We start from the raw sequence: 22,546 nt of genomic DNA, 5'->3' as shown, positions 1-22,546 counted from the left end.
CATTGACCTTCCAACTTTCCACATCCTGCTCCCATGCCATAGAGGGAATATTGGAGCTCTTCTGCTGCTTGGACTGTAGAGGTCTGAGTTGTTAAACCTTTTACAGCTCAGGGGTGGATGTTTTGTATCTGTCTTGAAATCGAGAGTATTTAAATCTAATAATTAAAATTATTTATAAAAATTCTCCTGATTAAATTATGCCAGAAGGTGATGCTGAGACCCTCAAAGGTCCTGAGCATTGTTGTACCAAAAAAGAGTTTCTGTTGCTTCCAAAGAAAGTAAACCCAAGAAAACCCATAACTTTTAACTTGCTCTTAAAATCTTACCAGTCTAATTTTTCAGTCATGAGATTTCTGCCTGAAGTACATTTCTTGGGCTATCTTTGTTTTACACCAAAACAAATATTTTGAGAAATCCAGTTTCCATTGATTCTCTTCCCCAGAAAAGCAGCTAGGAGCTAATAAAAGGAGGGGAGCTGCTCCAAGGAAAGCACTGTGGCTCTTGGAGATCTGCAGAGCTGGGCTGGGGAGCAACAAGAGCTGCTGTCAATCCCCTTCCCTTTCCTCCTCTGCAAGGCACAGCTGGGCTTGCACCTACGCTGGGGCTCCTTTCCTATAGCATCCAAATGGAGATTCAACTAACTAATACTCATTTCTATTTAAAAATGAACCTAAGCAATCACCACGAAAAACTGATCATAAAGCAAAGCCTGGTCTCAGAAAAAATCAAAGTAAACTCTCCAGCTCTTGTCCCAGATACGTTGATGCTGTTCTCAGCTCACCAGAGCTGATTTTATAGGTTAAGAATAAATGGTAATTTCGAACTTGGAGCACCCAAAAGCAAATATCTAAAGTACAAAAGGCACCACAGGATGAGGGCAGGATCCTCTGTTTCTGTTGATGACAGAAGTTTGTGTTAACATAACCTCCATCACCGAAATAAAAACACTCTCATTCACCTTTTATCATAAAACAGCCACTGAAATAATTAACTGAAAGGTGTGTGAATACATTAGAGCTCCATCAGGTGAGTGTGCTTTGTGCCACGTTTTCAACCCACATGGGCTGGGAACGCTAAAAGGAGAGAGGTTAAAGATCCTTGCAGTGATCTCCTAATGCAAGGAGGAGCCGGCCACTCCAGGGCCACGTTCCAGCTGCATTTCCAAAGGCAAACACCAGAGCCCAGAGCCACCGAGGTGTTCCTGCTCTGTCAGGCTGCCTTTAGCAGGGTTTAGCTCACCCCACTTCGTGTCCAGCCTGCAAAGAAAATCCTTGTCCAAGCGTTGACTTAATTCGGAATTTGCAGCCCTTCGAAAGCCTCGAATTGCCAAATTACTGAGGTGTCTCATGGTACCTTTGTTAAGATTCCTCTGTGTGCTGCCTCTCCATCTCCATCCCATTCTTGCCTTGTGTTCCATGGTTTGTTTTGGTGCTGGAGTGGTTTTCAGTGGGGTTTCAGTGGGGTTTCAGTCCTGCCTTCAACCTTCACAGCAGCGTTTGGTATTTCCAGGGAGTTCTGTGGAGAACCATGGAACGTTTCCCATCTGAGCCCAGCAGGCTGCTTGTGATTTGACACACAACAATGGTTTTTTTTAGCTTTGATTTAATTCCTAGGCATGCTATAAATGCCCTTAGAATCTACCAAGCTAAGCCAGTGTACATTTGTAAGTAATATCCTCAAGATGCAAGTAAAAATTGCTGATGTCTTTAAGCTCTTGGAGTCTCCTAAAGACTGTAGGCAGTTGTTGTGCCCCAGGCTCTGCTTTCTTGGATCCAGTACACTCTCCAGAATATTAATTTAACTGTGTTAAATTTCCTAGGGGTGTTAATTGAAGATGCTGGAAATAAAGGTATGAATTCTGCTTCAGAGTCACAAATGTTTTAATTCATCTCCAGACAGATTATTTTTAAGTCATGTGTGATTTGGTTTTCATTTTTACTTCGTTTTATTTAGAAGAGCTTTGGCATTGTTTTTTGCTGCTGTAGTTAATGTGTGCATTAGGAGGGGCAGAAGTTAATTTATAGCATAGAAGACATTCATGCTGCTTGGGGAGTTGAATCCATCACCCTGTGTTTATTTGTCAGCTGTTTAGGTTTCCTTCACTTTGCCTCACAGTCTTTTCTCTGCAACTGCTGTGTGCAGTATGAAATAAGTTCAAGCTGTGTATATAAGTGTGTGTACACAGGTCTCTGCTTCCATTCTGGCAAGCAAACCTTGACTCCTTCCTTTCTGGGTTTTCCTGAGGAACATGACTGCAAATCAGAGATGTTTGGGATGGCAAAGCATCCAGAATCCCCCAAATTGTATCTGGAAATCTCAGCTTTCATAGAATGCATAGAGACAGGTCAGATCCAGAGCCAGCACACACCAGTGTATTGAATATTGTCAATTGAATAGGTCTAATTCTCCCTCCTGCTTCCCCTTTATATATTTATATGTTGTCAATGATTTATTGATAGGAGATTGCTAATGTAGGTGACCACTTAGAACATTCCTGTGGGAATAAAACTGTCCCTTGTCTTTTCCCAAATTAAACTGCCTTAGGCACAGTACTCCTTTGTGTCACATTTCAGCCTTATGACATTCATTTTACTCCTTTCTCATGTTGTCAATATTTTCTATTATTATCACTTTCACAGCCTATCAATGATCTTTCTGCCTGTATAAACTGATAGAGTATCCTAAATATTGCTCAAGGTTGCTCCTTCCTCCAGGACTCCTCCATAGCTCTGCTATCAACAAGTTTCCAGGGATGATTTTTGGTTTTGATTGGCAGCTCAGTCCCACAGTTCCTCCTGACTCTGTCTCCCTGTGGCCACTCAGAAGGATCAATGGTACAAAAAAAATCCTCCCATCCTCCAGCTGCTGAAAGCTGCTCTGCTGGAGCCAAGGCTGAGCTCCAGCACACTGCACAACTCTGGGGACCCCAATTGTTGCTTTTTGCCTGTAATCAGCCAGAAAAGGGCTTTGAAAAACTCCAGGATGAATGGCTGAGCAGGGCTGGACCCATCTGCCCCCCAAACCGTGTGGCTGGAGCAGGATGAGATAAAGGAGGAATCCTCCCTGCAGGATGGATTGTCCAGGCACTGCAGCTGACAGGTGAGTACTGCAGCTGTCAAATACTGACTTGCCACAAGCAGTACATTTCTGCTCTTAATATTAAAAGTGTGTCAGAATTTCCATTATGAACCACTTATTTTGTGGGTTTATTGCTTTGCCATAAAAATACACCTTGGGTTGAGCCCTGGCACGCAGCCATTTGGCTTCTTCTAACACAATATTAATTCAGAACATCCAGACAGTGTTTTTAAACACCAGTATCTGAGAAGTTGTTGCTTCTTTTTTCTCTTTTTTTTTTTTCCCCTCAAATGTCTTGTTTTCTGCAGGACTCACCCAGAAATCAAAGGTGGCCAGATGTAATTGCTACAAGAATCTGCAACATCTGGAAGCCCTTTTTGGAAGGACTGAGACCTGTGATAAGAAAGAGAGTTCTGGGGACATTTAGAGAATTCCCAGGCCAGGTGGGAAGGCTGGATCCAGGCCCCCAAGGCTGAGCTGACAAGGTCTGAGTGCCATCACCCAGAGAACTTCCCAGAAAATGGCAGAAAGAAGGAAAGATGAAGATATAAACTAAAATATTCTTTTTGGAACCGAATCAAAGGATCTTAGGTCACATTTGAAGCCCACAGTACAATAAATGATTGTCAGCCAGTGATCTTTGTGAGATGAGAAATTAGGACAAACCCCAAACTTGTAATTTGAAATTTAAGAATAATTCTGATGGGATATTTCAGATCCACTTACAAACTAACAAACCCTCTCCATCTGAGCTCTGGGCTTCAGGAGGAGCAGGGCTGGTCCTTTCAAATCTCAGCCCTGATGAATAACTGGAAAGGTGGGCAGAAATTGGAGCTCCTGGCAGCCAAATCCTGAAACTCAAGTCCTGTTTGGAAAATGAATGATGAAAAGGGGCAATCCTAATCTGATCCCTGGCCTTACTGTACAATTAGGAAAAGTGATAATCTTCGTTTGTGAAACAGGGAAAATTGGCAGCTGTGAAAAAAATAAAGGAAGTAGTTCAGTTTAATATTAGAGTTATGAAAAAAATTGGCCATAAAAGCTGTTCTGAGGCTGGCCAGGACAGAGCCTCAGAAATGTCTGGGGAATGTTCTTCAATCAGTTCAGGGAATGTGAGGACATGAAGCTGAAAGTGCTGAGCTCCAGAGGAATGAGGATAAAGCTTAAAGCTTTTCTCTAGATTTGGTCAGTTTACTTTCTGAATGTAAATTGGGATCTGGGAAACGAATGGAATAAAGTCCCTTTCTCAGCCTGGAGTTATTGGACAAGGTGGGCTGGAAAAGAATAAATTGGGCTCAAGCAGGGAGAGTGACTGCTGGCAGACACAGGGCTTTCCAAAGGTGGGGAAATTGATTTCAAAAAGTCATCCTCTGAGCAAGAAATGTAACTAAAATGATGGATAGGCTATGGAAGGATTTGGAGATCATTATGGCTGGTAATAGAGTAATACAAGCTGGAAGTATTGTCTTACCAATGAAATCCCTGGAAATTTGCTTTAATTATGTGGCTCAGATGAAGCATAGACTTTGCAGATAACTGATTTGGAGTGAGGAGATTTTCCCAGTGCAGCAGGCAACTACTACAGCAGCTGCTTGGGGCAGTATCAAAGTAAAGTGGTGGAAATCATATTTTAAGGGCCAAGCATTTGCAGAAACTTTTGCTGCTGGATCTGAAGGAAAGGATGGGTTTTTTTTTTCTCTTGCACTAAGCAATTTAAATTCTAAATTCCTTTAAATGCAGAACTGCAGCAAAATTTCAGGTGATTTCCCTGCAGCATGTGATGCTCTAGTGGCTGTACTTACTCTGGCTCTGCTCCAGCTTTCACAATTAATTGAAACTTTGAAAGTACAACAGCTTGGAGGTCAACACAAGTCCTAAAGGTCCAGGAAATACCTCCAGGATCCACAGAGCCTCCAAGACTCTACTGAATTTAGAGGTGCCATGGCTGCTGGTACTTGTGTGAACAGGGCTAAAGTCACCACAGCTGTGCCACAATCCCAGTTCCAGGGTACTCTTTGGATTCCCAGAAGTTTTTTCCAGTTAAAAATCAGTTCTCTGAATCCAATAAACACACAGGCTGCACACAGTGGTGTACCACAGATGGATTCTGAGGGAAACCAACCCATTCCCAGCACCTCGCTGTCAGAAAGTGCTACTGGGCATCAAGGGAGTGAACTGGGATGGATAAATGAGCTTTCAACGATTTTTGGACCTCACTCACAGTTCTGATTAAAGTCAAATGGTGGCTGGAGTGGATTCTGCAGAGCCAAGTTACAGGAAGAAGGGGAGGGAACATTTTGCAGAGCAGGACAAGGCCTGCTGCAAGTTTAAAAAGATGATTTTGGCCCAGCACCTGCTGCCTTTCGAGGATGGGAAGGAGCTGCTCCAGCCTGCCTGGATCAGATTAGCTCTAGATGGTATCTTGGTACCAAGTACAACACTGAGGTGTGAACTGATGTGTTTACAAATGCTCTGAAACACACTGAGAGTCCTCAGCTGCCATCAATTCCAAAGGCAAGGCAATCATTGGAAGCAGGAGTGATTAATTGTGAGCACACAGGCAGCCAGGGAATGGTGTCACAGACAAAGGGACACAGCAGGCACGACCATCCTGGGCAGCTCCCCAGCCGGTGCCACTCAGGTGAAGGTTGTTTTAAGGATTTTTTTAAGGATTACTGCTACTATTTCAGGCAGATTTTTTTCGGTGGCTTTGTTAATATTGTAAAACCACTGCGTGACTTTGGTGAGAAGGAAACCATTTCAGTGGCTGGCACAGCGTGATTTAACATTTGCAAAAATGTTTTTTAACAAAACCTCTTGTAACTGCTCCCGTTTTCACCTCCCCATGTTCCAAACACCTTCCAGGCTGGACACAGATGCTGACACTGCTGGCCCAGGGGCAGCACTGACAGAGGGAATCAAAGCACTGGAGGGGATGGGGGCTTGTTACAACAAAACGTTCTGTTCTCAGGAGAAAAATTCATATTCTGCTCAAAGAACATCTGACAGTGCTTAAATCCAGAGGAAGTTTCACCTTTGGAGAGGGTTGGCCAAACCCTGGCAGGCTGCAGGGACCCTGCAGGGAGGCAGGGATTGGGATTCTGTGGGGTGAGCTGTCAGGCACAGCTTCATCCACAGAGCAACTCCGGACACTGTCCCATCCCACAGCATCAGGGAAAGGTCACCTGGGAGCCCCTGACAAAGTTTGATCCCAGTTTGATTTTCCTCCTGGAAATCTTCCCTTTGGGACAGGGAGCTGGAGAAGTGGGTGAAGACATCAACTCTGGGATTCCTGCTGTGCATTTTGTTTGTTAAACACCACAGTTGTGCTGAGGAAACACGTGGCTCTATCCTCCATTAGTCTCTCCTGACAGAAATATACAGCAATTAATTTAAAGTTATTCATTTGCTAGTGCTCATTAAGATTATTATGCTATTAAATTCTCCATCTCTACTGTTGGATGAAGCAAAGCAAATCTGTACTTTAGTGAAGGTGTTACAATACCATGTGGCTGGAACGTGTGTTTTTATCTTTATTCATTTATAAAATATCATTATGATTCCTTGGCTCAGTGCATGTGAACTGATAATTTTCTTGCTACGTTAAACCGAGTGCTGTGAAAATTTGAGGGGATTTTGCTACAGCAGAGATTAAGCTTTGAATTTTTTGTATGTAAGCCATGCTTTCTAAAATGTCCTGTTTTTCTGTACCTAAACCACTCTGGAGGTGTCATTTTACATTTCAGGTGTGTCACTGGCATGTGCAGCACCAGATACCAGAGTTCCAGAGCTGAGGGGAAATGGTTTTAACCACATTTATGTTAAACACTGATATCTCAGCTTCTGCACACCACTGGTGGCAGAAAACTGCAAGGACAAAAGCTTGGAAATTAGATACTTATAAATAATCAGATCTTAACACCTTTGTTTCATTTTAAAGCTGTTGGAAGCAGTAAGGAAGGGTGAAATACTGGAAAATGAGTGCTGTAAAGATTTCCATCAGTTTATAAACCCTTGTTCCACGAGCTCCCATGTAAATCCATGGTCCTGCTGGGTTCCTGTGGGTGATCCAGGAATGCTGACCTGCACCACAGGGGCACCTTTCATGAAACCTGAGGCAGGGATGTTTTTTCATGTATGAACTGTTGATGTGGCTTTTATACAGTCTAAGTGCCAGGTTATGCTTTAAAAAACAGGATGGGAAGGAGAGCACTGGATGTGGGAAATGCAGAAACAGCACATTGTCATTAAATATCTGAGTCAGGAGTGAGATGTGCCTGACATTGGGATCTCTGAGTCACTGACCCCACAGATTTGTGTTTCTATTTATTTATATTTGTACTTGACAGGTGCTTGCACTCTGCAGTGCTGAGGTCTGAGCACCTACACAGAATTCTGGCCATTTTTGGTTTAAAATTTGACCTGCTTGGGGGCTGCCTGGAGGAAGGTTTGATCTTGCTGGATGTTTCTGATTTGTGTGATTTGGTGGCTGCTCTGATTTCTGCTGCTGGCCCCTGGAGCTCACCCATGTGAGTGAAGGACACTGCTGTGTGCAGGATTTCTGCAGGATCCCTTTAAATCCTTACAGAGCTGGGCCTTGCAGGGCTCATGGTCCATTCCAGGGAAGGGCTGAGCTCCCTCAATTCAAACCATCTTGCAGAATGAGGCCAAGGACTCTGAGGCAGGAAGAGGTGTGAGGAGAGCTTTATTGGTATGGCACATATTTAACCCATAGGAAAAGCCACAAATTTTACTCATTTTAAGTGTATTTCACACTTTTCCACTATTTGAAATAACCACATTTGTAAAAACTTCTTTTAATGAATAGAGCTCTTTATGTACAAAGGCAAACCCTTTTTTTCCTCCTAAGTACAGTCCTTTTAAAATACTATTTCTTTTGTAGGTCTGGCTGCTTCCCTCATCTGTTCATTATTGCTTGCTGCTACAGAATCCTCCAGAACTGAAACCAGGCAATTTAGATTCTATTTGATCTTAGGAGACTTTTGCTGATCCATGCCATGTATTCATCAGGACTAATAAGACAGATAAGTAAAGGACTTGAATTATTTAATGCCAATCCCAACCAAGCTGGTGTTCAGCACAATATTTGTGTGTGAGGGATGGGAAGGAGGTACCTGGGTACAAATTCTGGCCCCACTGTGCTCAGTGGGGGCTCTGCCATTTCACTGCAACAAAGCAAAGGCTTCACCATATGTTTAAAAGAAATATTTCTCTGAATGCTGGTAAATGTGTTTTTAGCTTCCTTTTCACTTTTGAATGTTTGTTTACCTTACATGGCCTTCAAAGTAATTTAATGTAAGAACTTCTCATCAATTCCATTTTATTCCAAGTTTGAATTACCTCATTTTTTAATTTCTTGTGCATTTAGAGACCCCACATGGCAACGTCTGGGCTGAAAACATGGTAGGGAAGCATTGGCATATTTTGTCTTGCTGTGATTTCAACTGAATTAAAGAAACCCAGAAATGAAAACATTTCCATTTGTTTATGTAACTAAAAAAGCCCTATAAAACTGGGCCCAGGCTAGCAAGAAAATCCTTTCATGAACACAAACCCTTTTTGCAAGCAGACCACAAACACAGGGACATACATACACATCCACCTCCTATCTCCCCTATCAATGACAAATTAGAGCAGGTAAAAAAAAAAAATCCTCCCACTATTTGTCTTAGGAAATATCCACCACTTTTTTTTACAGGGAATTTGGAAAATATTTCTGTGGAAGGTGAAATCCTGCAGCACAAAGCACAGCCATGGGCACTGCGAGTGAACAGAGGGCTGCTGTAAAACAACCTTTTAATAAGGCATTAAAATGCCATCGACTTGGACACATTAAAAAAAAAAAAAAAAAAAAAAAAAAGCTATGAAAACAAATGCCTTTCAAATAATTAGGATCTTATGCCTGAGAGCAGTGTTGATCTCCACGCAGAGATTTTCCTGCTGAAATCAGAGCAGGCTGAGGCTGATGGTCTGAGGGAGGAATTAGCAGAGCATAAATCGGCCACTCGTGCTGCTCCTGCCACTCACAGGCAGCCCCTGAGCCATCCTCCAGCCCTTCCAGCTCCTCCTTCCTGCCCCTAAATTCTCCTTTCTATCCCTGAAGTCTCCTTTGTGTCCCTTAAAGTCTCCTTTCTGTCCCTAAATTCTCATTTCTGTCCCCTAAAGTTTCCTTTCTGTCCCTAAAGTCTCATTTCTGCCCCTAAATTCTCCTTTCTATCCCTAAATTCTCATTTCTGTCACCTAAATTCTCCTTTTTGTCCCTAAAGTCTCATTTCTACCCCTAAGGTCTCATTTCTACCCCTAAAGTCTTTTTTCTGTCCCCTAAATTCTCCTTTCTGTCTCTCAAATCTTCTTTCTGCCTCTAAAATCTTTCTGTCCCTAAAGTAGCTTGGAATTCACTTGGGTTAGGATGCCAGAATATTTTTTTTTTTAATTGAATCTCAGGTTTTTATCATGAGCATGTGAAAGGTTAAATTTGCAGATTTTTAGGGTGAGTCTGACTGGCTGATAGAGCCAGAAATAGCTGCAAACCCCATTTCTGCTCTTAAAAATCTGCTGTGGGCTTGTTTTCACTTCAAGTAATGTGCTTGTATTCCTTTAAAGGTTTAGCAATAGTTTGTAGTGGTTGCAGGTGTGTAAAATGCATCCAAGTGTTGTTTAAATTTATCCTTTAATGCAATAAAATAATTCTTCAAGAAGAATTTTATCCATATTATTTCCATACTGTAATGTATGGGAAGAGAAAAATAATTATAATAAATGATCATTCCTGTTTGTGTGTTTAAATCACAACTGTTGTGATGGTTGTTATGGGCACAGCTCAGAAAAGCTGCACTATTCAAAAATGTATTTGGAAGGATGTGCATCTGTGATTACATAATTAACAGGATAAAATAAATGAATATGGCTCTTGCCTAAGAGTTGGGCATCAGATTCTCAGCTTTGAGTTGGAACTTAATCCTTTTTTTTTTTTTTTTACTAAACTAGCCTTAAATGAATATTGGTTTTCTTACATAATAAAATTACTGGTTTGATCTCCATTTTACAGACCACAAACATCAATAATTCAGAGAAATTAATGTATGTCCCTTCTGTATTGAACCTCGTTTCCTGTTTTGTCATTAGGTAACAGTTCCCCCTAAGGCACACGTTTTTAAACTTCCAATCCAGCTTGTGCCTTTCTCCCAGATCCTTTTCAATTTTGGATTTTCCATACCCAGACCTGTGCCCACGAGAAGAGCACTGTGTGTAACATCCCCAACCATCAGAACAGATCTTGCCACTGTGATTTCATCCATTAATCAGTTTTAGCTGACTTGCTGCTCCACTGGCTTTTCAAAGTGTGAAAATCTGCACTACAGAGGAATTTTATGGATTGCAACCCTAATTTCTGGAGTAAAATTCTAAAGAACTGCTCAGGTTAGAAAACTTTGGGCAGAATTTTCAGGTTGCTGGGAATTGCTGTTAAGCCTGTGTTGCTTTTTGGCTGGAAGTCCATCCCAATTAGTGACCCTTGCATGGAGCAGTAGCAACAGAGAAGGGATTTGGTTGTTTTTTTTTTTTTTTTCAAGTCAGTTGTAAATGATTAGTCCAAAAGAGCAGCATAAAACTGTGAGTCCCCTGCAGGAGTCGGCTGGAGGAAATTAAAGGATCAACAACAGAAGGGAAGCACTGAGGTAGGATTGTTCCAGGCTGCAGCCACAGGCTGCACTCAGGAAATTGGCTCCATCAAAAGTGAGGATGCAGGAGTGAGGATGAGGAGGATGGTGCAGGTGATGGTTCTAAATCATGGCTCCAGATCCCAGCATTTTCCAAGGGAGAGCTTTCCTCCCCTCCCCACAAAAAGCAGCTTTTTCCAGGTAAAAATGGAATCTTCTCTTTATGAATCAATAAAAGCTGGGCAGAAATGTGAGCTATAAATCTGATGTAACTCAATAAATAACAAAGATTCCGTTTCTCCACAATAATATCAGCTGCATGGGGATTTTTACTGTGCTGTGCCCCGTGTTTGTGTGTGAGAGCTGTGAAACCAATGACTCGGGAGTGCTTGGCAGCCAGGTAAAGCTTTTCCTTTAAAGTCTAAAGTCAATTCATTCTGCAGAAATTTGCATCTTCTGGGCCTGGGATGAAGCTGAAACCTTTTGCTGGTGGAGCAGGAAAGGATCACAGGAGGGGAAATGCATAAATCTCCATCTGGAGCCAAGTATGCTGGGAAGGAGATGGGGGAGCAGGAGTGCCAGAGCAGGCTGAGAGAGAGAAATTCCAAGGGAAAAGTGGAAGAAAGGAAGAGGAATGTCCCAGGAATTAAGCTCTTCTAATGCTCAATACTTTCATCAGAAGCAAACCACTGGAAAGCTTTAAGCCAAATAAGGAAATTAGAGCAAAAATTAACAATATTCAACTATGCAGATGTCAAAAGAAGCAACGGAGTTATTGGTGTTAGAGGTTATTGCCAGAGGGGAAAACTCAGCATGTCCTGGGTAATTAAGCTTCATTGGAGAGCATGGATCCCTTCTCCAGGTAAGAAAGTCTTTTATAGCATGGCATCTTTGCTATTGTAATTAAACACCATGGGCTATTCTGCATATGAAGTCTTAAACACTTTAGTTCTTTATCAGGGGATTTTACTGGCCAGGCATGAGTGTTCCTATGGCAAAAAAAAAAAAAAACAACCAAAAAAAACCCGGCTGCTATAAAAAAAGAAACCCAAACATTTCTTTTTATTACTCGACTCGCTGTATTTTTATATATATTGAGCCAAATTCATCCCTTGTGGAGCTCAGTTGAAGCCAATAAGGGCAGATTTGGCCCATGTCTATATGAGAAAGGTGGTGACAATTAAAATATATTGTTTAATAATGAGAGCTATGGTAGTGAAGTGTCTTTGTGTCTATGAAATTATACACCACGACACCCAGCCAGTGTGGAGCTGGGACTAGCAAAACATACAAGGCTGGTTTCTGATGGAAAGGCAAAAGCACTCTGACTTTTATGATTATGATTAAATATCACAAAGGCATTTGAACGAGGCTAATTTAGGTAACATCTCCAGAAGTCTCGTTTATAGTGCAGTATTTTACCATTTGAAAATATTTCTTGACTGTTTTTATGTGTGGCTCTCAAGGACAGCACGACTGGCTGTTATTAGCAGTAAGTAAAAGAACAGTTTTTATTTCACTTAGATTTGGGGGACTTTCAGCAATATTACAAAAAGGAATGTACCCTATTAAATGAAAAGTGAGGACAGCCTTTACTATCACTTTACACTGGCAATTCCCAGTTGTTCCCTGCTCAGGGCATGGTCCCAGCACATGAAAGGCATCCTTGGTACCCTGAAGAGCTGAAGATGTTTCCAGTTTCCACCCAAAGCAGAGGAGTTGTGGTTACCTGGGTCCTGCCCAGCAGCTCCTTTGTGTACCCACCCCTGTTGTGGAGTTTGGGTGAATTTACAAGCTGGAGTTTGCTGTGCTCTCTGCTGCACTTTGGGCAGTGGTTTATCCATAGCCAGGAAGCAAATCCCTCATTCCAGCTGCCAGGGATGCTGGCTCAGCTTTGCTCTGCCTTGTAAATGTCCCAAATTTTGGCTCAGCCACTTTCCTGTTGGGTCTTCACTTAGCCAAGAGGGGAGGTGGGAGGCTGAGAGGGATAAGCAGGAGATTTCCCTTGGGGAAAAGTTTTTTTTCCCCTGGGGTTTCTCTGTCCTGAGCCTTGGCTGCTGCCTCTGGCTCCTGGCTGTAGGAACTGGGGTGAGGGAGGTCAGAGGAATAAAAGAGATTTTGTTGAATCAAGAACTAAACTGGCTCCTGATGGCCCTGCTCAGGAGCATGAGGAAGGTGGAAACACCTCAATATCTGCCCGATGGACCAGCAGGAAAGGCAGCTCCTAAACAAAATTAAAGATATAAAATAGCAGTTTTAATGCCACTGGTCTTCTAAGGAGTCTCTGACCCCCCAAAATGAGAGTGGGGAGGGAAATGCAGAAGAATAAAAATCATTTTTGCTGTGCTTATTACTCATTCTGAATCTCTTTTATGGAAATCTGGCCTTTGGCATCAGATTGAAATAATATTTTATTAGAAGAAAGCATGATTCATTGAAATGGTGCAGTGCAGTATCTATGGAAAGGAAAACTGGGAAGGACACAGGAGTTCAGCTGTGGAAAACCAATTGAAGGAACCATTGCCCCACCAAGGATCTCAACCACAGTCAGAAACAACAGAAAGGAACAAAGTATTTCCAAACAAACATTTCAGTGTAGTGGAGGAGCCAACTAAGGAATTCTTACTGTGCCAGACTGTCAGGAAGGGTCCTACAGTACCTGTGGAAGGAGAATTTCCTGTCCTTTGGAAATTAATAGGATTGTTTTATTAACATCAATGTGATGATCAGGACTGGCCCATGTACCTGAAAAATTGAAACTTAACTGAAGGAGTAATAAGAGATCCCAGCAGGAAGGGGATGTTTAGTCTGTCTTAGATAGGATAAAATCACTTTTCTCCTTTTTTGCACATTTTCAGAGCTGTGTTTTTTGAGCTGTGAGAAGCTGTGTTATCCATGGTTCTTTCTGTATGATGAGAAGAGAAGCAGCAAAAAGAAGTGAACAGAACAACCTGAACCCCTCCATGTTACTGATTACTCAGAACTCATCCAACACTGCAGCTCCTTTGCCTGTTGCTTTTGCTCCTTGGCAAGAAAAGAGAATTTATATTTCATTATTTTATTTTTATTTTCCCCCCACCCCCCTTTCTCTCCTTTAAGTTTTCCAGCTCATGTTTTTCCTCATTTAATTCCTGGTCCCTGACCTCCTGCTTCTCCTTCTTTTGCTGTTAATAGGATGAAAAGTGATTTTGGGACAATCTAATTAGCTACTTCTCAGAGGTGAGGGGATGCTATTTCTGTGTTATGCATGAAACAATTCATTCACTAAGGGCTGGGGGTAGGAGCATTTGTAAATCCTGAATTTCATGGAGCCTATAGCCTGCAAATGGAAGCTGTTTTCTCCCAGATGGGAGGAATACAGGTAAGTGTGGGGGTTTAACTCCACATCTGCTGATTTTCAGTGGTAGTTGGTCTAAATGAGATCTCAGCACAGGCTTCTTGGCATGTTGAAGCCACAGTCTGGCAGGAGGAGAGGGGCCTGTGTGTGCAGCAGGCACTGAGCTCCCAGCACTGCTCAGCCAGTTCTCACTGCCCTGAATCCTCAGAGCTTTGGGGTTTTTCAGTTTCCACATCCTGCTTTAATGTCTCTGCTGCTCCCAGGTCTCTGCAGCCCTGCAGGGAGGCTGTCAGTGCATCCTCAGGGATGGCAGCATTCCACCCTTCATTCCCCTGCTGAATGAGAGGACAAAACCCCTCCAGCCCCTGCACTGAGCCCTCCCAGGCCTGCAGAGCTTGGGCAGTGTTTGACCAGAGTGAAAATCCCTTCCTCCTTCGCTGTTCCTGCTGGGCAAGGGCAGAGGGGCTACAGGCAAGTGCTCAGTCCTGATGCTGGGTGTAAATCCAGTCGTGCACTGTGATCCTGGACAGAAATCCCCGTGGAAGCTTTTCCTGGCCCTAAGCTGTCTCCTTGCCTTCAGAATGATAAATGGTGGGAAGGGAGGGAAGGGTGAGGGGGAGTGGGGGGATCTCTCCCAGCTTTGAACTGGCTGTGTCGTCAGGAGGATGAGAAGGAAGAACAGACTCATTTCAGGCAGAATTTTTATTTGGATAAAATCCTTTTACTCTTCATCACCTTTGCTGTTCTCACGAGTAAGGCTTAGACCAAGTCCTCCCCCAAAGATGTCTGATCAGGTGAGGCACTGTGGCTACTTTGATTTTTACTGGAAATCGAAATGGAAAGGATTCCCTGTCCCCACTGCCATCCCTGCCCTGCTCAGGAGCTGTCCCCTCTGCCTCCAGCCCTGCACCCCAACTGGTTCACATTACTCTGATGCACCAGGCAAGTTCATCACCTTAGCAGGATGTTCTGTGATTGATTCCTCATGGCCAGGGCAAGCTGCTCCAAAGTTTCAGGCTGAAATGAGCTCTTGGATTTAGAGGGGATAATCAATGCTCTGGGTATGGTTCTGTTCCATTCTCAGCTGTCCTTTCACGTATTGGAGTCACAGCTGATATTAAACACAATATTCGATTCAGACTCTTGTTATTCTCTCAGTAGCTGCTCAGATACCCTGGGCATGAGTAAAGTGCAGTTTTCAGTGTGGCTGTGTCATCCATCAAACTCAAATACTCTGTGGCTCATTCCTAAGCTGCACTGCACAGCCAAGGCTGCAGGCTGGGCTTGGTGAGGGGAAGATTAAAGGGCTGGTCCTGCTACACTGAAGTCTATAAAAGTTTTCCTCTTGACTTCAACAGAAATAGGACTGAGCCTTAGGATTTTGGCATGAAAACACAAAAATCTTTGCTTTTCATGTGTGCTGAGCTGCAGCAGGCATTGCTGCCTGCCTGACGTAAGGAATTGTTCTCTGTACATGTTGTTCTCCAGTAAATGTTCAAGGATTTGTCCATCCCTGCTGGCAGGGCCTGAGCATTAGGACACAGATCTGGCCCAGTGTCCTGTTATCAGTGTGAACCTCCCAACTAGAAGATATATTTGTCAAATTTGGATTTTCAGGACTGTTAAAACCGTTGCTGCCCAAGTAGATGGTGCTGACATTCCACCTAATTTTTCTTATTAAAAAGTCAACTTTCCACCAGTTTGTAAATACAACCCCTCTGAAAATGTTCCTTGAAACTGCAGCAATGAATGGTTCAAAGCCAAAAATTAGTGTTTGCTGAGAATTAAGGAGAATGACAACAACAACAAAAAAAACAGATTAAAAATGTTGGCATTTGCCAAATACTCCTTCAAACCTCTTCCCCATCAGTATTCTTCAGTGGAACAAGAGCCTTGTGACCTGTTGTAGATATTCCTCCTCTTTTCATTGCAGTGAGGTTTGCTTTCCTTTTATTAAATGAGTTTCTAATTAACAAAACCTGCAATTATCCTGATTTTAATTGAATTAGTGTAATTAGCTCTTTGCACGAATTAATTTTTTTTTTTAATTTCCTTCTCTCAGGACCAGGTTCCAAAGGTGGGCTGGGGCTCAGGAGGGCAATTTCCATCCTGGAGGCACCTTGGTGCTGTAAATCCACTGGGACATCTGAGCTGGCAATCCCAAAAGTGCTCAGCCAGGAACATTGGCTGGCCATGAGCAGGAAAAGGATCTTCCTGCAGGAATGGGGGCCCAGAGCCCCAAGGGCATCACCTTCCCCAGTCACTCCCCAGTGAGGCTGAGCAGCCCATGCCAGGTTTAAATTTAATCCTGGTTTAAGTAGGACACAGGCTGGGCAAGGAGGGGCTGTGAACCCTGAGATGAAAGCACCACCTGAACCCCTAAATGTGTTTTATAGGCATTTCTCTCATGGCACACTAAACAAGGTTCATGCTGGACAAGGCTTTGTGCTTTGCTTGTACCACTCCCAAGATTTTCTTTTCTTTAATTTTTAATCTTGATCCTGTTCTTTGCAGGGAGCAAATCAGCTCAAAACGAGATGTTTTCTACCAGCAAATCACAGGCTCATGATTTCTCTTCCAGCCTGCTATCACAGGAATAAAACCCCTCCAGTCACACTGAATTTAGGCTGCCTCTTGTCACAGTCAAGTGCATGGCACCTCCTTGGAGCAGCTCCTTAAATTAAAATATTGTGGATTTTTTTGCTGTTTAAGCACTACTGCAGAAACATGAGTGGCCAAGGAGAGAGGAGGGGTTTTTTTCCCCCTCTGGCTGGAATTTTTCACTATAACCATCCTCAAGGGAGTTCTCATCTTCAAAAGAAACATTCTTTCTATACAAGCTGCAAAAAGAATTATTTAATGACATCATAAATTAATACACAGAGGCACAAATTTTCCAAAATGTGGAGAGAGAGAAAAATAAATTCATGTTTGCCAAAAACACCCCAGCTCTTCCAGACATAGGCCCCTCTTGAGCCTGTGAGCTGCCAGTGATGCCAAATTGAATGGTGGGGCTTTTGGCAGGACTGAAGTTTAGCTTGTTTAAATTTTGGCAAATATTCCTATTACTCACATTCTCAGCAAGCTGATACAAATATTTGTTCTATTTAGAGGGAAGTCCAAGCTCAGTCTGGCACCGAGTGCTGCTGGGCTGGGTGGAACTGAGCCTGCACCAAGATTAAATTTGGACATCTACCTTAAAGAAAAACAGAATTTAAAAATTCCCTGGGCCTTTTAGTACAGATTAGAGCACATCAATGGAAACCAGTCCTCGTGTGTATTCAGGTTTTTCTCACTTGCTAATTTTTGCTTTAATCTGATTTGAAGTGGGCCTGGATTCCCTGAGCTTGGATTGCCATTCTGGGCTGCAACTCCGGGGCTGGAAAAGCCTCCACACACATGAACCTCCACATTCTTGAGAATTAAAAGCTGTTTAAACTGTAGTAAATCAAACTGGCACGCAGTGAGCACACTTGATCTCTTTTAAAGCTGTGCAGGTTGTTGGGATTTTTTTTTTTAGTGATGTCCCCAGTTTAGTGTTTCTGATTTGAAAAACAAGCAGAGCACATCCTCCAGGACACTCAGGATTGCTGAGCTCTGCTTCATCCCTGGCAATGATCCTGCTCCACCACGACCTCGAGCAGGACCAGCACCTGCCAAGCCTTTCCAGGTGGCAAAAGCAGGAGAAATCAAATGGGACCTGGGTGCCTCAACTGGGAGCCTGGGCTTGGGTCTGGACACATACCCAGGTTAGAAAGCTTGCAATGAAAACACAAAGCCAACTAAAAAAAAAATAACCAGTTTCTATTCTATAAATTAACACAACCAGCTTTTTTTTTTTTTTTGTCTCCTGTGATCATCTGGAGTGGGATTTGTAATGTAAATAATTCAATGATGTCTGAATGTTTTTGTCAAAGTCACACAGGAGGGGGATCCCACTAATAGGACTTTTTAGCCATTTGGAAATGGGAAATCTGCTCTAAGTGGCTGAACTGGATTCCTCTGAGTGGAAAAAGATTGTCACTGGAGAATGATTCATCCCATTTAATCTCAGTGTCTGATCTCTCTCCAGTGACTATAAAAGGAACCCAGATGACCAGATTAGCAGATATCCAAATTTTGCACATTTTTATGCTAACTCAGCCTTTCCCAATCAGGTCCTGTACTCATAAATATCCTGTGCTATTTTTACAAGGAAAAGCTCATTATTTGGCACAGGGATTCCCAGGACACTGGCTCAGCTGCAGTGGCTGCTGTGGGACAGAGCTGGGCCCTGCCCTTTGCAAAGGCTGCCAGGTAAAACTTGCATTCATTACCTGATCAAGATTTCTCTACACTCCCTGCATTGACTGAAAGGTTCTGGGACAATTCTTCCAGGAATTGCTTTTTGAACTGCCTTAAATCAATAAATACCGCATGGATGAGCAGAAGGTGCATGAAAAATGGTTGAAAAAGCAGCAGTGATTATTCATTAAAAACGACATTGTTATTGTGTTGGTCACCTTTGTAAAACAGGCAGAAGATCCAGGAGATTTTCCTTTGCAGCCTGGGCTGCTGACCCCACTCATTTTTGGGTTCCATTTGTCTGGTTCAGTGTTGATCCAGTGTCACAGTGAGAAATGAACTGAGCATTGCAAATTCTGGGCAGTGACACCCCCAGACCTCTCCCCGCTCCCTCCCCCCTTTTATTCTTTACCACTGGGCTGTACCCAGGCACAGGAACGTGGCTTTGGTGCTCTGGGGATCAGTGGCTGCTTTTAACTCAGTGCTCAGATCAACTCATGTGACCCCTAAAGCAAAGAAACACCAGAAAAATCCCAAATAAACCCATGGGCACCTAACACCTGATGGTGGAGCTTTGAGATGGTGAAAAAAGGGTCAGGTGTGCACCTTGGGAAGTGTGAGGTTGGTGTAGTCAGGCAGCAGGAGACCAAAGAGAGAGGAGGCATCTTAATTCACCATGGAACATTTTTATACTAATTATTGAAATGCACCCAGAGACAGCTTGTAGTAGTAAAATGACTTTATGTTCTGATATGTAAAATAAAATGTCCATGCTATGTAACAAACATTTAAAAATTCCATACCACCTGTATCTAATGTGGTTTCTAATAAAGATTTATCTGTAGCATATATGGGTTTTTTTGTCTAACCAATTCTTAGTTTTTACATCAAAGGTGTGTAATAAAAAAAAATTTAAATAGATGTCTTTCCAAAAAAAAAAAAAAATTCCTTTGCAACATTCATTTTTATTAAGTATTTCATTCATCAAAAGCAAAGCTGAATTGGACACGTGGCCTGCATTTGTGATATATATAATTTTATATATATATATATATATAAAATATATATGTATATAAATAGCTATTCAGCATGCAAAAATTGTAGTGATTTCCAAAATCTGGTTACAAAATCCTCACCAGTCACACATGAATTCTGCTGGGTGGGTGCAGGGGACTGTCCTGGCTGAAATGTGACCTCGGGGCTGTCACAGCCCCCTCATCCATCGGGCTCCTCCTCGGGATGGATTCACCAAAACACAGAATCACCTCCCCACTTCCAAACCTGCATTTCAGCTTTTTGCCTTTGCTGGTTTGGGAAGCAATGGGAGGAAATAAAAAAAAAACAAACCCTGTGCAATGACTAAAGCCTGAATATTGTGCTGTTCAATGGAAGCAAACTGCAGCATCGCCCCGGTGTCACCGTGCCTTGGTGGCACTGCCTGCCAGCTCAGCAGGATGGGCACTGCAGGGGACAGGAGCTCTGCGGGTGAGGGCAATGACAGTTTTGTCCCAGAAGGAATTCCTCTGCTTCCCCACGAGTGTCAGCCTCCTCACAGAACCACTGAGGACGGAAAAGACCTCCAAGATGATCAAATCCACCCTGATCCGAGCCCCCCGTGGCAGCTCACAGGGACACTGCAGAGGGCACAGAGGAATCAGCCCCGGACACTTCCACAGTAAACAAAAGGAGCAATGAATACACTGGTTACAGATTTTACCTGTTCTACAAATATTTGTACACTGTAAAGCCTGACAGGTCATGGGAGCCCTTCCCTCCCCACCCCACCACTAGGAAAATATTCCTCTAGGCCTCCTTTAGGCTGAAAACAATTCTGTCTGAGTTAGCTGCAAAAGAAAAGAACATAGCACAGAAGGCACGTTTCAGCTGAATACGAAAGAAATCAAGGACCAGCAAATACAGAAATTGGTTCTGGAAAGTATTAGCGACTTTTAAGCTTAAACTTCATAAATATATTGCAATAAGCAAATGTGATTCAATCAAGGGATGGGAGTCTGAAGACACTGGGTCTGCTCCTAACGCTGCAATTAATTTGCTGTTTGGCCTCGGACTTAACTCTTCACTTCTTCGCTTCCCACAGCCACGCCCGATGTTGGTGTGGGGGCAAGAAGAGACATTTGTGCATCGCTGCCTTCTCCTCCGTGCCCGCGGCGGCCCCGCAGCTCCCCCGCGCTCCGCCGGCCCCGCGCTGCCGCCGCTCCCTCACTTCCCGAGGAAAAGGAATCTCTACGGACCAAAAGGGACAAAGAAGCGCTGCCACGGCAGTCCTGGAGCTATGCAACCCGTCAAATGGCTTTTCCCTCGCAGGTTTGGGAGGTTGTGGCTTCATGAGCCAAGGACCGTAAAAGTGAAGCTCGTATTTTTCCCAAATAGCCAAAATTTGCTCACGGATGTTTAACATTACAAGCAAAAGAACATGACTAGCTACGTCACTCGTTAGTCATGAAGATGGTTTCTACTGGATGAAGACACGGGAATGAATTTACTTGGGAGTCACTAAGAGCCTGGTGAATCCAGCCCACTGAGACAGGAGATGGAATTCTCTGTGTGCCTGAAGATACGAGCTCTTCACCCACACAAATCCCTCTGGAAATGCACATGTGTCTCACCGAAGTGCAAGTTACCCACAGGTATCAACACTGCCCGCACTGTCCTGGAGCAGGAAGGGGCTGCGGCGCGGGGGTCACCCGTCAGTCCAGTTCTCCACAGTCCCCATCCCTGAATGATACTGCAGCGACGACTCCCTGGCCAGCGAGAAGCTCTGCGAGTACAGGAACTCGTTGGCCGCGTTCAGGTGAGGAGAGGGCGCTTTCCTCTCGCACACGGCCGGGTGCACCCGCTCCCGCGGGAAGGCGGAGGGGCCGCGCTCCCGGCCCGGGGCCTGGCCCAGCTGGTTGTAGACGCTGAACGGGCCCTGCCCCGGCGGCTGCGAGCCCTGCCCGGCCATGGCCGGCAGCCGCGGCATCATGGGCGCGGCGGGGAAGTGAGCGGGGAAGGGCTGGTACGGAACAGTCTCCATGGTCTGCACGCTGTAGCTGGTGTAAGGTGCCACTGAAGTCCACATGTTGCAGCTCAGCGGGGGCGGCGGGGGAGGAAGGTCGTCCACGGCCGAGACGGCGGCGATGTCGGCGCCGGAGCCAGAGTACATGCACGCCTCCCTCGGGGCCACCTCGCCGCAGTAGGACGGGCTCAGCATCTGCTGCTCGTAGGGCGGCGGCGAGCGGAAATAGTGATCGTCCCCCACCGAGGACGAGGCGTCCAGGTAGGAGCGTTTGCAGGGCAGGTCCAGGTGCCGAGCGCTTTCTGCAAGAAAAATTCACGTTCAGGAGCAGCTCTGCTGGGACTGGGGAGTCCCCTTGGAGGCCGCGATTATTTCGCTAAACCGGTGCCCTTTCTCAGTTTAATCCAGTTAAACCATCTTAGTTTGGGAAAACAATGTACAACATCAAAAAGACATTGTGCTGCAAATGTCAGGCTAATCCCCCCCGGCCTCAAAGCACTCTGGTGACATTTGTCAGCTTAAGTGAGGGACTTCTCACATCAGGGATTACTCCACGTTCACCCAGATAAGGAGGGCCCTGGCACTCCTGCACGGTTCCTCCTGACAAATTCAAGAAGTCTCTTAGAGGGTCTTATCACAGCCTGCCTTCCTGTCATTGCAAAAATGACTCTACATTTCCCAGATAGTCACGTCAAAAGCTGCAGAAACATTTCCAGATAAAGGAGCCCTTTCCCGGTCAGCAGCCCTTCCTCATCTCTGCACGGCCCCTCTGCTCCTGGGAGGACCATGGCCCTGCTCCCCAGCAGCTTTTGTTACTTATTAGGAATACTCTCTGGATGAATTAGTGAATTCATCTGCACATTAAACATCTGCTAAAATTACACATTTGCCTTGCAGCCCTCATTACTGATGCTGTTAGATTCTTCATTTAGCCATGATCAGAGGATTCTCCCAGCTTAAAGAAATTAGCAGGCAGTGAGACATGCAAATAGAAGGATTTTTTTCTTCTGTGCAAAACTTTTCCATTTAACTTAAAACATGCCATGATCTCATCTGATGCTGGACTAAAAGGAAGAGAATGCAGTCACAGCTCACTTAAATTTGAGAATTAGTGGATGAGAGGAAAGGGGCTGCTCATAGCAAGCTCTC

The 22,546-nt window shown here is 44.0% G+C and overlaps 1 protein-coding gene and 1 long non-coding RNA gene across 3 annotated transcripts in view; one reads left to right on the top strand and one right to left on the bottom strand.

Moving 5' to 3' along the window:
• Positions 1–1,440: 1,440 nt before the first annotated feature.
• Positions 1,441–19,265, top strand: LOC148221479 (uncharacterized). 2 transcript variants are annotated; one of them, XR_015807882.1, is made up of 4 exons: positions 1,441–3,099; positions 3,387–3,521; positions 7,982–11,619; positions 13,616–19,265. It is a non-coding gene; the product is annotated as an uncharacterized LOC148221479 (long non-coding RNA). The 2 variants fall into 2 exon arrangements; XR_015807881.1 differs by having other exon boundaries at positions 7,982–19,265.
• TBX4 (T-box transcription factor 4) overlaps positions 19,049–22,546 on the bottom strand; it is a 31,497-nt gene continuing 27,999 nt past the window's right edge. Inside the window, exon 8 of the mRNA XM_014881115.2 lies at positions 19,049–21,699. Within this exon, the coding sequence (XP_014736601.1) occupies positions 21,080–21,699 (620 nt within the window). The 3' untranslated portion in view covers positions 19,049–21,079. The remainder of the gene's footprint in view (positions 21,700–22,546) is intronic.

The sequence above is a fragment of the Sturnus vulgaris genome, chromosome 21 (genome assembly GCF_052056855.1).
Source record: "Sturnus vulgaris isolate bStuVul1 chromosome 21, bStuVul1.hap1, whole genome shotgun sequence".
Taxonomy (NCBI): Eukaryota; Metazoa; Chordata; class Aves; order Passeriformes; family Sturnidae; genus Sturnus; species Sturnus vulgaris.
Note: the sequence above shows the minus strand (reverse complement) of the source record. Positions and strands in the feature narration are given on the sequence as shown.